Source organism: Anomaloglossus baeobatrachus, unplaced genomic scaffold (genome assembly GCF_048569485.1).
Source record: "Anomaloglossus baeobatrachus isolate aAnoBae1 unplaced genomic scaffold, aAnoBae1.hap1 Scaffold_334, whole genome shotgun sequence".
In the NCBI taxonomy this organism is placed as follows: domain Eukaryota; kingdom Metazoa; phylum Chordata; class Amphibia; order Anura; family Aromobatidae; genus Anomaloglossus; species Anomaloglossus baeobatrachus.
The window spans coordinates 92,943-108,022 of NW_027442718.1; the positions used below are offsets into that span (position 1 = coordinate 92,943).

General features: G+C 51.8%; 2 protein-coding genes across 2 annotated transcripts in view; both read left to right on the plus strand.

The window, feature by feature from the left end:
* The first annotated feature begins 1,647 nt into the window (after positions 1-1,647).
* LOC142271031 (gastrula zinc finger protein XlCGF66.1-like) lies at positions 1,648-5,253 on the plus strand. The gene is made up of 4 exons (XM_075332457.1): positions 1,648-1,726; positions 1,856-2,035; positions 2,117-2,240; positions 5,120-5,253. Exons 1-4 carry the CDS (start codon positions 1,649-1,651, stop codon positions 5,251-5,253), a joined length of 516 nt encoding a protein of 171 aa, XP_075188572.1. The 5' UTR covers position 1,648.
* The window catches only part of LOC142271033 (gastrula zinc finger protein XlCGF66.1-like), a 59,876-nt gene continuing 46,967 nt past the window's right edge, over positions 2,172-15,080 (plus strand). The window contains exons 1-2 of the mRNA XM_075332460.1: positions 2,172-2,240; positions 2,324-2,421. The gene's annotated coding sequence lies outside the window, so the exon portion shown is untranslated. The remainder of the gene's footprint in view (positions 2,241-2,323; positions 2,422-15,080) is intronic.

Consider the following 15,080-nt stretch of genomic DNA (forward strand, 5'->3'; position numbering starts at 1 on the left):
TATTTTGTATATATGGCTGTTTTTTACCTGGTCGGGGCTAATAACAGAGATTTGGATTGACAGTGGTATTTTCCTATATGTCACACATTTGGAAGGGGGCGGGGGGGGTCAAATCAGTATTTATTTATATTTTCTTCTTACTTCCCTTGTGACTGGGGCTGATATAATGACTCAGCGGTGACCATATCCTCTGTATATGGGGGAGGAGGCACCGTCAGCTCTTTCTACCCTGTTTCCTCGAAAATAAAATGTACCCTGAAAATAAGCCCTAGTAGGATTTTTGAGGGCTTTTTTGAGTATATTTAAAATATAAGCCCTTCTCCAAAAATACACCTTGGTTGTGGTTCCATAATGAATTGTCCAAACATCTAAAAAAGTTAAAGAATACAGCAGGAGTTTTATCAAAGAAGGCAGACACCACCAAAAGAAAGCAAATATCCCCCCCAAAAAATAATTGCACTCACCAGGCCCCAAACAATTACAGTTGGCAAGTAGCAATGGTGGATGGGGTCTCACACAGAGATCTGTGTCGGTGTCAGGTCCCTCACCATTCTCGCTGCATTACACCAAAGCTGTGTATACAGTGACAGAGAAGGCAGAGGCAGTAATAAACCGTCTGTGCCTTATGTAGAGATGGATGGATTTCCTCTCCGTTGATACATGATTGTGTGTAGCTGCGCTGCTCTTTTATTTTTCCACCCACATTGCCGTATAAAGGATAGTTGGTTTTTTTTTGTTTTTTTTTTTTTAAATGACTCATAGGTTTTAATTTTACCATAAAATCTACTGGAAATTAAGTAAAAATTCCAAGTGCGGTGAAATGGTGAAAAAAATAAATTTCATCATTCTTTTTACTCTGTTCACGATGTGCTGAAAGTGAGCGGTCAGCGTGGTTCTCCAGGTCAGTGTGATTACGGCAATATCAGACATTTCTTATTATCTCAGTGGTGACTAGAGATGAGCGGACCTGTGGACGTTCGGCTTCTGCTGGTCCAGCTGAACATTTGCAAAGTTCAGTTCTGGACTTGACCTGACCTTTATTTGAAGTCACTGATTGGCAGTTCGGGTCTCCGCCCACATGCAGCCATAAACCGATCACTTCCGGGGGAGGGCGGGTCTTTTCAGTTTTATTTCTGGGTGCACAATACTTCTGATAACACGAGAGTGGTTTCCATACGTGAAGCTCCCGAACCCAAACCTGAACTTTGCTATCTTGGAAAAGTCTGAGTTTGTACCGAAAACCGAACTCCAGGTTCACTCATCTCTAGTAGTAAATAAAAATCAGAGTTTTCTAAAAAAAAAAAAAGAAAATCAGCTTGTGTCCCCATTTTCCGATATCGGAGTTGAGTGACGACTTGTTTTTTGCTTGATGAGCCGACGTTTTCATTTATACCATTTTAGGTGCAACTTAATTTCATGTTGACATTTTTTTACTGCCCAAATGATAATAATAATAATAATAATTTTATTCATTTATATAGCACTATTAAGCGCTTTATATACATTGGAAATAATATCGTCCCTTCATTATTATCTCGATTAATGTTACATATCGGCTCATCTCCTTCCCATTCAGGTCCTTATAATATCAGATCCTCTCAGTGGTCTTATTCTATAGAAGAGAATTCTCCTGATTGCCCCGTGAAGGATGGATATGAACAGGGACAAGATGGCGGAGAGGATATTACACCTCACCCTAGAGATCCTCTTCCGGCTTACTGGAGAGGTGAGAGATTCTGATGACGTCACATTACACCATTCTTATCTATGGGAATAACAGATGGACAGAACTGGAGAGGTGAGGACTCTGGAAATGTCTGGAGTGAGATTTCTTACTGTGTCTCTCCATAACCAGGATTACACAGTAGTGAAGAAGACCTCTAGTGAGCGCTGTCAGGCCCCTGTGTCTGAGGGATGGGGAAGACCCCTGAGCCCAATCACGGGGCCTCCACCTCACCCCCCGATACATGAGGACATCAATGACCAGAAGATCCTAGAACTCACCTACAAGATGATTGAGCTGCTGACTGGAGAGGTGACACTGCTGGGAATGCTGGGACATTATACAGTAACGCTATGAAGGGATCGGGGGTGACGGTATCATTGTATGTGTCAGGTTCCTATAAGGTGTCAGGACGTCACCGTCTATTTCTCCATGGAGGAGTGGGAGTATTTAGAAGGACACAAAGATCTGTACAAGGACGTCATGATGGTGGTTCCCCAGCCCCTCACATCACCAGGTAATAGACAGGACTAAATACACACGGCCTATAATTATCTGTATGTAAGGAATGAATTCAGTCCCTGTATGTGTCTCCTCCAGTTCTATCCAGTAAGAGGACAACACCAGAGAGATGTCCCCGTCCTCTTCTCCCACAGGACTGTAAACAAGAAGACCCCGATGTTCCTCAGGATCATCAGGTAGATGGAGAGAAGGAGCCATGAAATCTCCATATGATGTGTAGACGGCTGTGAAGGTCTTGTGCTCAGTCTTGTTTTATCCTCCAGTATTATATGTGTTATGCTTGTGTAATGAGAGCGGTGGAGATGGCAGGATTAGGAGATATAAGAACTTTGATTCCTTTTAGTTCTCGTTCAGTTTAAGGGGTACTTCTCACATAGCGAGATCGCTGCTGAGTCACGGTTTTTGTGACGCACCAGTGACCTCATTAGCGATCTCGCTGTGTGTGACACTGAGCAGCGATCTGGCCCCTGCTGTGAGATCGCTGCTCGTTACACACAGTGCTGGTTCATTTTTAGACGTTGCTCTCCCGCTGTGAAGCACACATCGCTGTGTGTGACAGCGAGAGAGCAACGATCTGAATGTGTAGGGAGCAGGGAGCCGGCGTCTGGCAGCCTGCGGTAAGCTGTAACCAAGGTAAATATCGGGTAACCAAGGGAAGCCCTTTCTTGGTTACCTGATATTTACCTTCGTTACTAGCGTCCGCCGCTCTCAGGCTGCCAGTGCCGGCTCCCTGCTCTCTGCACACGTAGCTGGAGTACAGATCGGGTAAATAAGCACAGCGGTTTGCTTATTAACCCGATGTGTACTCTGGCTAGGAGTGCAGGGAGCCAGCGCTAAGCAGTGTGCGCTGGTAACAGAGGTAAATATCGGGTAACCAAGCGCTTGGTTACCCGATATTTACCTTAGTTACCAAGCGCAGCATCGCTTCCACGCGTCGCTGCTGGCTGGGGGCTGGTCACTGGTCGCTGGTGAGATCTGCCTGATTGACAGCTCACCAGCGACCATGTAGCGACGCACCAGTGATCCTGACCAGGTCATATCGCTGGTTGGATCGCTGGAGCGTCACTAAAGTGTGACAGTACCCTAAAACAAAACACTAGCGCTCACGGAAAAAGATGAAAGGGGACTGTATCAACTCTATCAACTCTGAAACAAATGAGGTTTATTGAGAAGATAGCTAGTCTCACAATTTTGAAAGCTGCAAGCAGTGGACAGGGTCCGTGTGAACCTGTCAGGGTAAAAATACAAAATGGGATTATGTATATGACTGCTGCGCTAATAAAGAAAACACAGTGAGAAGGGAATTGGATAAAATATGTATAAATATATAAATACTAAAAATATTTTGGATACCTGCAGTTTTGGAGGTTAATTGAGTGATCTTTAAGGAGGTAATGTAGAGCCAAAGTAGTATGCAGAGTTTCACTAGTATGGTAAAAACAAAAAGGTTTAAAATGAGTATGAAACAAAAAAGTGGGGGGGGAGAGGGGGAGGGGGTAATGGATTACAGTGGGGTCATAGATATAAACTTGGCTTTTTGGGTTCCCAGATGGAGATAGGGTTTGTAGTTCCCTAGATAGTGGACTCTGAATGGGCAACAAGGGTGTATGGCTGAATCTTGCCTAAAGGTACCATCACACGTAACGAGATCGCTAGCGAGATCGCAGCTGAGTCACGGTTTCTGTGACGCATCCCGTTAGCGATCTCGTTATGTGTGACATCTACCAGCGATCAGGCCCCTGCTGTGAGATCTCTAGTCGTTGCAGAATGGTCCAGGCCATTTTCTTCAAAGGCGATATCCTGCTGGGCAGGACACATTGCTGTGTTTTACACTGTGTGACAGGGTCACAGTGACTGCTGAGATCGTTATACAGGTCACTACTGCGACCTGTATTGTTCCTGCATCGCTGGTAAGGTCTGACTGTGTGACATCTCACCAGCGACCTCCCAGCGACTTACCAGCGATCCTTATCAGGTCGCATCGTTTTTGGGATCGCTGGTAAGTCGTTGTGTGTGACTGGGCCTTAGGGGTACTTCACACACAGCGAGATCGCTACTGAGATCGCTGCTGAGTCATGTTTTTTGTGACCTCATTAGCGATCTCGCTGTGTGTGACACTGAGCAGCGATCTGGCCCCTGCTGTGAGATCGTTGCTCGTTACACACAGTGCTGGTTCGTTTTTTTATTGTTGCTCTCCAGCTGATAAGCACACATCGCTGTGTGTGATAGCGAGAGAGCAACAATCCTGAATGTGAAGGGAGCAGGAGCCGGCGTCTGACAGCCTGCGGTAAGCTGTAACCAAGGTAAACATCGGTAACCAAGGTGGTTACCCGATATTTACCTTCGTTACCAGCCTCCGCAGCTCTCATGCTGCCAGTGCCGGCTCCTGCTCCCTGCACATGCTAAGTTAAGCGGTGTGAGCTGGTAACTAAGGTAAACATCGGGTAACCATACCCGATGTTTACCTTAGTTACCAGTGTCCGCAGCTTCCAGATGCCGGCTCCGTGCAAGCGCAGCGTCGCTTGCACGTCGCTGCTGGCTGGGGGCTGGTCACTGGTCGCTGGTGAGATCTGCCTGTTTGACAGCTCACCAGCGACCATGTAGCGATGCAGCAGCGATCCTGACCAGGTCATATCGCTGGTAGGATCGCTGCTGCATCGCTAAAGTGTGAAAGTACCCTTAAGGGAATAAAATCAGTGAATGGGGGAGGTTAAGATTAGGTAATACTGTTACAAGATAGGATAGTACAGTGATCCTAATGCCTGGCATATAGGGGCTGTCTGATTTCGGTGTCCAAATATGTAATGCCCAGATTGGATTAGATGTGGTGTCCAAAGGAAGATTAACAGGCTGTAAATATACAAATATACAAAGGTAGTCTGACTAGTTCCAGATTTAACAAAATGACTAAAGATCTGCCTGGTGCAGGAGAAGCCGGTATAGTCACTTGCCTTGCAGTGGTGGTCAGCGGTGTAAGCGCTGGATACACAGGAACAGATTTTCCTTAGAAGTGTGCTTAGAGACACCGTGGATCTGATAGGAGCAGTGGGCGCTCTAATATGGGTGGTGAAACACGGTACACGCGGAGGAGAGTTCCGGACGGAAAACTACTTCCTCCAGTGACCGCGTACAAGGGAGAGCTGGGTGACGTCACTCGCTGAGGGCTACAGAAGCCAGTAAGGGGCAAAACAGGAGCACTTTTTTGTTTCTTACTCATTTTAAATCTTTTTGTTTTTGCCATACTAGTGAAACTCTGCATACTACTTTGGATCTACATTACCTCCTTAAAGTTCTCGTTCACACTAATGTACTTTCAGTGCTGTCCATAAAATAACACAACGTCTCGCCCTCAGACCATTGTTATTGGATGTGGCAGTGCAGATGGGGATTTTCTTTCTCACTGACAGAATCTGTGTGTGAGAATAATCCCAGCATCCTCTAATGTCTTCCGTAAATCAGAGGAGACTCGTCCATTCAGGTCTGTGTCTGCACAAACCATCAGATTCCCACCAGCTCCACCATACAGCACACATTGTGTTACGGATATGTCGCGGGCGGAGGAGGGGACGCTGCGCTCTCCCACTGCTCGGGTCCGGCTGCCGCTGCTGCTGCGGCTTGCTGCTGCTCGGTGGCTCGAGCGATGGGCCGGATCCCGGGAACTCGAGCGGCGCTCCTCGCCTGTGAGTGAAAGGGGTTTGGTTTTGGGGATTTATTGTCCGTGACGCCACCCACGGTTGTGGTGATTTTTGATAGCACCACCGCTGCTCTGTATGGGAATCCCGGGAGAGGTGACAGGGAGCAGCAAAGTTGTTAGTTCTCCCCTCCGTGGGTAGGGGGGTGGTTGGCCCGGGGCCCAGTGATGAGGTGGAGGATGAGGGATGGCAGGGCCGGTGCAGGGCTTGGTGAGGTGCAGGGTCGCGGGGGGCAGCGCTGTGCCTCACGGCACGGTGGTACTCACTCAGCCTGAGACGATGACACAGTTCTCGGTAAAACACACGGCTGGAAAGACGGTTCCCACGGACGGCTGCTGTTGCTTTTCCCCGGTAGTTAACGGTGACTGTCTCTTTCCCTGCACCTACGTTCACTGTTGGTAGCGATGGATTCCCACCGGTAACCCGCTCCCCGACTTGGATATGGGCCGGAGGAGCCCCTCTTTGCCCGCAGGCGCTGGCCCTGAGAAACTGGTGCCTTGGCGGTGGCGGTGTCTCTCTCATACGGTTGGACTGTTGCCTTCAATCGGGACTTAGTTGTTTGGAAACCCGGAGGTCCCCTTCACTGACGGATTTGGCAAATTCACGGCGACTCCTAGCCTTGCCAGGATCCGAAAGGCCCCTGCCAATGGTGCTGGCTTCTCCTTGTGTACCGGTCCGGTACCGCCGGGTCACCACCCGTCCGCGGTCCTTACGGTAACTCCGATAGGCCACTCCTGTAGACGGTCACCGCCGTCTGCTAACCTTGCTGTCTCGGTCCGGGGCACACACCCGGACCAACTTCAGGCTTTCAATCTGTCACTTTTCCTCCTTTCACTCCCACTGCACTACTCCTCTCTCCTCTCCAAAACTGAACTGCCTGGTTTTCCCGCCTCCAGGACTGTGAACTCCTTGGTGGGTGGAGACCAACCGCCTGGCTCCACCCCCTGGTATGGACATCAGCCCCTGGAGGAAGGCAACAAGGATTTCAGGTTTAGCTCAGGTGTACCTAACCGGGGTGTAGGGTGTGGTGATGTCATTACCTGTGAACCCTGGCTTGCCCAGGGCGTCACATTCCCCCTTAGCAAAATGCAGATCGTCCGCATCATCCCACAACGGGAGGCACTTTTCTTAAACGTTACGGTAACGGTTTCAACGGTTACGGCTTCCGCTCTCTCCCACCCAAGCAACCTGGCCTTGATGCTGCCCCTAAGAAACAGGCAGCACCCCTTGACCCCAGTCCAGCACCAAGTTACCCGAGCGGGATCTGTCCTTGCCCTCCAGAGGATTGCCACCGGTTCCGGTGGTGGCTGGGCCCCAGCCTGCTCCACTGCGGGCCCTTCCTCCAACCTGCCTCTCCGGAGGCGGTAACGGTAAGCTGCAACAAAACATATTTACAAGCCACTAACGTTTGTGGTTGCCCTGCAAGTTCTCGGGCCTGTTCATAGAAGTTTCTATGCAAAACTGTAGATGATCCCCACGGGGACAACAATGCCGGAAACGGCCGGTTCCAAATCACGGTTCAATCAGGTGAGACTTCGGTGATCATTTTCATTTTTCTCAAAACTTTCAACTCTTGAACTTGTACACACATACAGATTTTTCCCCCTATTTAAAGAACAGTTTCCCTGTACCTAAGTGGGGGTCTACCTAGGTTGGGACGAGTGGACCTCCAGTGTCCGGTGTCAGTGGTGACAGGCAGCGGGGAAGAGGGAACAATCAGTTCCTCTTCCCTGTCAATGTGTGGGGCAGGCGGAGGCATAGGGGAGTTGGGCACAGGTTCATCCCTGGGCACTGGCACTGGCTCTGGCTCACGGTTTACCACCTCCATCACTTTTTCATCCACAGGTTGTGGGAACAGTATCTCTGGAAGAATCACCGCGCCGTTCTGTGTAGGCCAGTCCGCTGGAAAGTCACCCATCACAGTGTTTATTACCTCTTTTTTCTTTTCCGCTGGTGGAGGAACCGGAACTTCAGCCGGTGCCCTCAATGCTGATTGGCACCTTTTTAGATGGAAACCGTGGCCAACGTGCCCCCTTGGTCACGACTGATCTGGTAGGCCTTCCCATCTTCCCACCCTGTGGGCTGTATGACATATGGGGTTTGCTCCCATTGATCATCCAGCTTGTGGGTTCTGCTCTTCCGTTTCAGCACTACATCTCCAGGCTGGAAAGGGCCAGCAGACGCCTTCTGGTTGAAGCGCTGCTCTTGCTGTTCCCGACTCCGACTCAAGTTCTTCTCGACATATTCCTGAATCTGTCGGTATTGTGCCATCCGCCGAGTTTCCCATTCAGCTGTCGAAGGGAGTGCTTCTGGGGCCTCCAATCCCATGTCCAGATCCACCGGTAGCCGACCGGGCCGAGCCCTCATCAGGTATGCTGGGGTGCACTTCGTTGAGCTGGAAGGGATATTGTTATACATATCGACCAAGTCGGGTAGCTTCTCCGGCCACAGGTTCCGCTCTTCCAGCGGCAACGTCTTGAGGAGTCCCAGGACCAAGTGGTTCATCTTCTCACACATGCCGTTGGTCTGGGCATGGTAAGGGGTGGTCCGGATCTTCTTGCAGCCGTACAACTGGCAAAACTCATGGAACACCTCCGCTTCAAAGGCCGGGCCTTGGTCAGTAAGCACCTTTTCAGGGTATCCGTGCGGTCGGCAGAAATAAGCCTGGAACGCTCTAGCGGCAGTACGCCCAGTTAGGTCTTTGACTGGGACAACCACTATGAACCTCGAATAGTGGTCTACTATGGTCAGAGCGTAGGTGTACCCACTTCGGCTGGGGGTGAGCTTTACATGGTCCAGGGGGACCAGCTCCAGCGGCTGATGTGTAACGATCGGGTGTAGGGGCGCCTTCTGGCTAGCCTCGTCCTTCCTCCTCAGCGTGCAAGGACCGCACTCTCGGCACCAGGCCTCTACAGACTCCCGCATCCCACTCCAATAGAACCGCTCTCTCAACAGCATCTCCAGCTTCTTCCATCCGAAGTGTCCGGCACCATCATGGTATGCCTGCAGAACGGTGGGTACATTAGCTTGGGGAATCACCAACTGGCGGATTTTCTCATGAGTCTTCGGATTAATCAGCTCACGGTACAACTTTCCTTGGTGTAGATACAGCCGGGTCCGTTCCTTCCACAAGCGTTGGGCTTCAGCTGGGGCGGCAGGGTCTATTCCAACAGCGCCTCGCTCCACCAGGGTCTTGACTAGGCAGACAGCGGGCGCCTGGTTTTGAGCTTCCTGCCATTCCTGACTTGGCAGCGGGTCCAGGTTCACCCGTTGTTGGTGGACATGTACCTTCTCAGTTGGCGGCCGGTGAAATGCAGGCAACTCGATCTCTTCGAGGTCATCATCTTCGCACCCTTTTTCTGACAAGTGGGGCATTCGAGAGAGTGCATCACCATTAATGTTGACACGAACGGCCCTGTATTTGATTGTGAAGTCATAGTTGGCTAGCCTGGCCACCCACCGCTGCTCCAACGCACCCAACTTGGCCGCGTCCAGGTGGGTCAGCGGATTGTTATCCGTGAAAGCGGTGAATTTTGCTGCGGCCAAGTAATGGCGGAACCGCTCGGTGATAGCCCATACCAGCGCCAGGAGCTCGAGCTTGAAGGAGCTGTAGTTCTCAGGGTTCCTTTCAGTCGGCCGGAGCTTTCGGCTAGCATAAGCAATCACTTTTTCCTTCCCGTCCTGGACCTGGGATAGGACTGCCCCCAAACCCACATTACTGGCATCAGTGTAGAGGATGAATGGGCGGCTGTAATCAGGGTACGCTAGGATCTCCTCTCCGGTCAAGGCCGCTTTCAGCTGGCGGAAGGATTCTTCATGCCTTTTTTCCCACACCAGTGGGGCTCCGATGGGTCTACCACCTTTGGTCTGTCCCACGAGGAGGTCTTGCATGGGGGCAGCCATTTTCGTGTACCCCTGGATGAAGCGTCGGTAGTACCCCACCAGACCCAGAAACTGCCTTACTTCCCTCACTGTGGTTGGTCTCGGCCAGTCTTGGATGGCAGTGATCTTCTCGGGGTCTCGCAACACCTTCTGCACCCACCACATGCCCCAGGTACTGCACTCTGGGTTTCAGTAGATGACACTTGGAGGACTTCAACTTCATCCCGTATTTGGCAAGGGACGCGAACACCTCAGCCAGGTGCTCCAGGTGGGCTTCATACGTCTGGGAGTACACAATCACATCATCCAGGTATAGCAGGACGGTCTCGAAGTTTAGATGCCCCAGACAGCACTCCATCAGCCGTTGGAAGGTTCCAGGGGCGTTGCACAGCCTGAACGGCATACTATTGAATTCACAGAGCCCCATGGGGGTGGTGAAGGCAGTTTTCTCCCGGTCCTCCGGTGCCACAGCCACTTGCCAGTACCCGCTGGTGAGGTCAAGGGTAGAGAAATAATTCGCAGTTCTCAGTGCGGCCAAAGACTCTTCAATATGGGTAAGCATCTTTACGCGTTATCTAGTTAATCTTCCGGTAATCCACACACATCCGCATGGTGCCATCCTTCTTCTTGACCAGTACCAATGGGGCGGCCCAGGGACTACAGCTGTCCCGGATAACCCCTGCCTCTTTCATGTTCCTCAACATGTCTTTGGCACATTGGTAGTGTGCAGGGGGAATAGGCCTGTACCTCTCTTTGATGGGGGGGTGCTCACCGGTGGGGATGTGGTGTTGGACCCCTTTGATCTGCCCAAAGTCTAGTGGATGTTTGCTAAAAACTTGCTCATACTCCCGTACCACCCGGTATACCCCTTCTTTGTGATGTGTAGGGGTATCGTCAGTGCCCACGTGTAGCTGTTGGTGCCACTCGTCTAACTCCCCTTGGGGCGGGTGAGTGCTGGTCGCAGGTGGTGAAACTGGAGGGGCTGTCCCGTGGATGGTGTGGGGATCCAGGGTGAGCAACTTGGCAAGAGTAGCATACCAGGGAAGCCTGACTTCTTCCTCCCCACAGTTCAGCACCCTCACGGGCACTCTCCCCTTCTTTACATCTACCGTACCACCCCTCGGGCGGCCATTACTGTGGGCCAGTGCTCGGAGGGCATGGGCTCTATCATGGCAGGGTAGTCACGTCCCTGAGGCCCTACTGCTGCTCTACACCAAATCATCATCTCACTCCTAGGGGGCACAATCAACGGGGCAGCATCCATCACTCTCACCCCACTAATGTCTCCTCCCGTCGAGTTTACATGCTGGCGGTACATCAAGGCTCGGATCTCACGCTGCACAGCTCTCTGTCAGCTCCCCGCCGCCGTGGCAGCCAGCTGCTGCAGTAGGGTCAACACATCGCTCATACAGTGCTCCATCACATTGGTTCCTAGCACTATCTTCGGGTTATGATCACTGGGTTCATTCATGATCACAATCATACCCTGGTGTTGTAGCTCAGCTCGCCCCACAGTCATGGCCACTTGTTTATATCCCACTTGGGTCAGTGGGAGTCCATCAGCAGCAATTAGTGTTATACTAGTATCTGGGGGAGCCAGCTCGCCTGTTCCCCAATACCGTTGGTACAATGTGTATGGTATGGTGGTTACCTGTGATCCAGTGTCCAAGAGAGCCATCACCGGTATGCCGTCCACAGCCACGGGGATGATGGCCCGGGCCCCGATATATCGGTCCCGCCAGTCTGGGGGGCCACGGGGTTCTACTCCTGAGAATTGGCCCGTGGCCCCAGGGGTTGCTCGTTTAACGGGCACTGTCGGAAGTAATGGCTAGGCTTGCTGCACTTGTAACAGATTGGAGGTCGGTTCCGCGAATCATTAGCCCTTCTCCGCTGCATCCAGGGGACATCCTCAGGGCTGTCGGCGAGCTGTATCTTTGCTGGAGGCTGAGATCTGGTCAGAGGTTGGAGTGCGGCGAGAATCTTGGCGAGGACTCCATCCATGCGGCGGACCTGGGCAGCCAGTTCCTCCATCGTACTGCTTGGGGCTGTAGGTACTGGGGACGCCGGTAGGGCAGGGGCCACCACGACGGGGGCTGTCTCAACTGGCCATGGGGCTGGCTCCAAGACTTCCGAAGCTGGGGGTTGCAGGGCTTTAATGGCCCGCTCCTTTAACACAGCAAAGTCCACATCAGGGTGTTCCAGGGCCCACAGCCGGAGTTGTTTGCGATCCTCGGAGGACCTCATCCCCTGCACAAATTGCTCTGCTAACATTTTGTTGCTGTCCGCCTCATTGATGGTGTCTACCCCTTCAGTGTGCGGAGTGCGGTTTGCAGACGTAAAGCATAGTCCCGAATACTGTCCCCAGGTCGTTGCCGGCATTGGTAAAACTGCATCCTCAGCTCAGCTTCGGTACGGGTCTCAAAGGCAGTCTGTAGTCTCTCAAAGATGGTAGCTACAGAGGACCGGTCCCCCTCGGCCCAGGTCTCCGCCTCCTGCTCAGCCGCGCCGGTTAGCTGCCCCAGCACTACCGCTGCACGTTGCTTATCATTCAGGGGGTACAATTCCAGGAGCGGGCTAAGCTTTTTCCGGAAGACCTGTAACGCATCAGGTTTCCCATCGTACTGCGGCAGCCAGGTAGCTCCGGGCACATAGGGCAAGGAGAACGGCATCACCTGAGCGAGAGCTGGGGCCGCGGCACCCCCCGCCAGCGCGGCCGGGACCTTGGCAGGCCCATTCCCATCCACGGGTGCCACTGCGGCTGCGACCACCGCTCCTCCAGCGGCTCCGTCGGGCGCAGACATCTTGTTTCCGTCCCCCTTAGCCTCTTTCCGGCCCCTCCTCTATCGGGGCAGGGTTTTGGCCTTCGCGCCTCCACTACTCAAGAAGACGCTCGAGTGGGAACTTTTCGCGCCAAAGATGGCGGTTTCTGAAATTTTTCGGCCGGACACCTCCGGCGGTAACAAGGCGCACCTCTACCCAACGGCAGAGCGGTAAGATCCTGTTCGTGACGCCAAGTTGTCGTGGGCGGAGGAGGGGACGCTGCGCTCTCCCACTGCTCGGGTCCGGCTGCCGCTGCTGCTGCGGCTTGCTGCTGCTCGGTGGCTCGAGCGATGGGCCGGATCCCGGGGACTCGAGCGGCGCTCCTCGCCCGTGAGTGAAAGGGGTTTGGTTTTGGGGATTTATTGTCCGTGACGCCACCCACGGTTGTGGTGATTTTTGATAGCACCACCGCTGCTCTGTATGGGGATCCCGGGAGCGGTGACAGGGAGCAGCAAAGTTGTTAGTTCTCCCCTCCGTGGGTAGGGGGGTGGTTGTCCCGGGGCCCAGTGATGAGGTGGAGGATGAGGGATGGCAGGGCCGGTGCACGGCTTGGTGAGGTGCAGGGTCGCGGGGGGCAGCGCTGTGCCTCACGGCACGGTGGTACTCACTCAGCCTGAGACGATGACACAGTTCTCGGTAAAACACACGGCTGGAAAGACGGTTCCCACGGACGGCTGCTGTTGCTTTTCCCCGGTAGTTAACGGTGACTGTCTCTTTCCCTGCACCTACGTTCACTGTTGGTAGCGATAGATTCCCACCGGTAACCCGCTCCCCGACTTGGATATGGGCCGGAGGAGCCCCTCTTTGCCCGCAGGCGCTGGCCCTGAGAAACTGGTGCCTTGGCGGTGGCGGTGTCTCTCTCATACGGTTGGACTGTTGCCTTCAATCGGGACTTAGCTGTTTGGAGACCCGGAGGTCCCCTTCACTGACGGATTTGGCAAATTCACGGCGACTCCTAGCCTTGCCGGGATCCGAAAGGCCCCTGCCAATGGTGCTGGCTTCTCCTTGTGTACCGGTCCGGTACCGCCGGGCCACCACCCGTCCGCGGTCCTTACGGTAACTCTGATAGGCCACTCCTGCAGACGGTCACCGCCGTCTGCTAACCTTGCTGTCTCGGTCCGGGGCACACACCCGGACCAACTTCAGGCTTTCAATCTGTCACTTTTCCTCCTTTCACTCCCACTGCACTACTCCTCTCTCCTATCCAAAACTGAACTGCCTGGTTTTCCCGCCTCCAGGACTGTGAACTCCTTGGTGGGTGGAGACCAACCGCCTGACTCCACCCCCTGGTATGGACATCAGCCCCTGGAGGAAGGCAACAAGGATTTCAGGTTTAGCTCAGGTGTACCTAACCGGGGTGTAGGGTGTGGTGATGTCATTACCTGTGACCCCTGGCTTGCCCAGGGCGTCACAGATACACTGCAGTTCTGTAATGTAGGAAGCTGTAAATGGTCTTGTAAATTATTTTTTTAAATTAAATGGTTTTATTAAAGTTTTACAAGTTACAACCAAATAAACATTGGAGGCTACCCAGCCGCTACCCCCCTCCCAACCCTCCCCTCCCCAACAAACATTAAACAGTTTTGTAGAAAGGAGAGATAATGTTAAATCTGCAGCTCCACACATTCCTAGACAAAAGTTCTTAAGTACCATTATTACATTTATCAATTAATCCAATTAGACTTTTGTTTTTCTTTGAGTTTTTGCTTTGTTTGGCATTGTACACAGTTAAATGTCATTTTTGATGAAGAATCTAACCTGTTCCCATGCTACTCTCTTCTCCCCAAACCTCCGTCATCATTATAGATAAGTTCTGCAGAAATTTCTCGACCTTTGCCCATTGTTATCAATTTAGAGTAAGCCCAATCTAAACCTAATCAGTTCCCTCGAAGCCATCCCTGACCCGTCTATCCATCGTGCCCATATTTTTTCAAATTTGATGACGCCATTTCTTTTCCGGTATATACTTTTCTCCACATTTATCACCCAATTAACTTTTTTGACATATTCAGATATTGTAGGACTGTGGTCCGAGATCCAGTGTTGAGCGATTAGTTTCCTGGCAATATATAATAGTCTAGATACGGCCACTTTGCCCTCCTCCTCCAAAGGTAAATCCTCCACGTATCCCAGAATACATACAAAGGGAGTTAAGCTCATCTCTATCGTATATACTCTATTGATTATTTCTGTCACCTCTCTCCAGTAATGTTCAATATCAGGACACGACCACATCATATGTAATAGATCTCCGGAACATATTTTGCATCGCGGGCAGAAGGGGTCAGTTCTGACTCCGATATCAAACAGGAATCTAGGAGTGCGATATACTTGGTGAATAACGTACAGGTGTGACAGTCTGTATGCCTCCCCCAATGATAGACTAGGAATTCTTTCTAAAATTTCTACCCATTGGTTGTCCTGAATAGCTTGTTCCCATT

Excerpts from the sequence above, each read along its gene's own strand:
- LOC142271031 (XM_075332457.1), top strand. The coding sequence starts at position 1,649 with ATGGATATGAACAGGGACAAGATGGCGGAGAGGATATTACACCTCACC. Across the intron at positions 1,727-1,855 it reads TCTTCCGGCTTACTGGAGAG|GATTACACAGTAGTGAAGAA; the intron begins GTGAGAGATTCT and ends CTCCATAACCAG. Across the intron at positions 2,036-2,116 it reads TTGAGCTGCTGACTGGAGAG|GTTCCTATAAGGTGTCAGGA; the intron begins GTGACACTGCTG and ends TGTATGTGTCAG.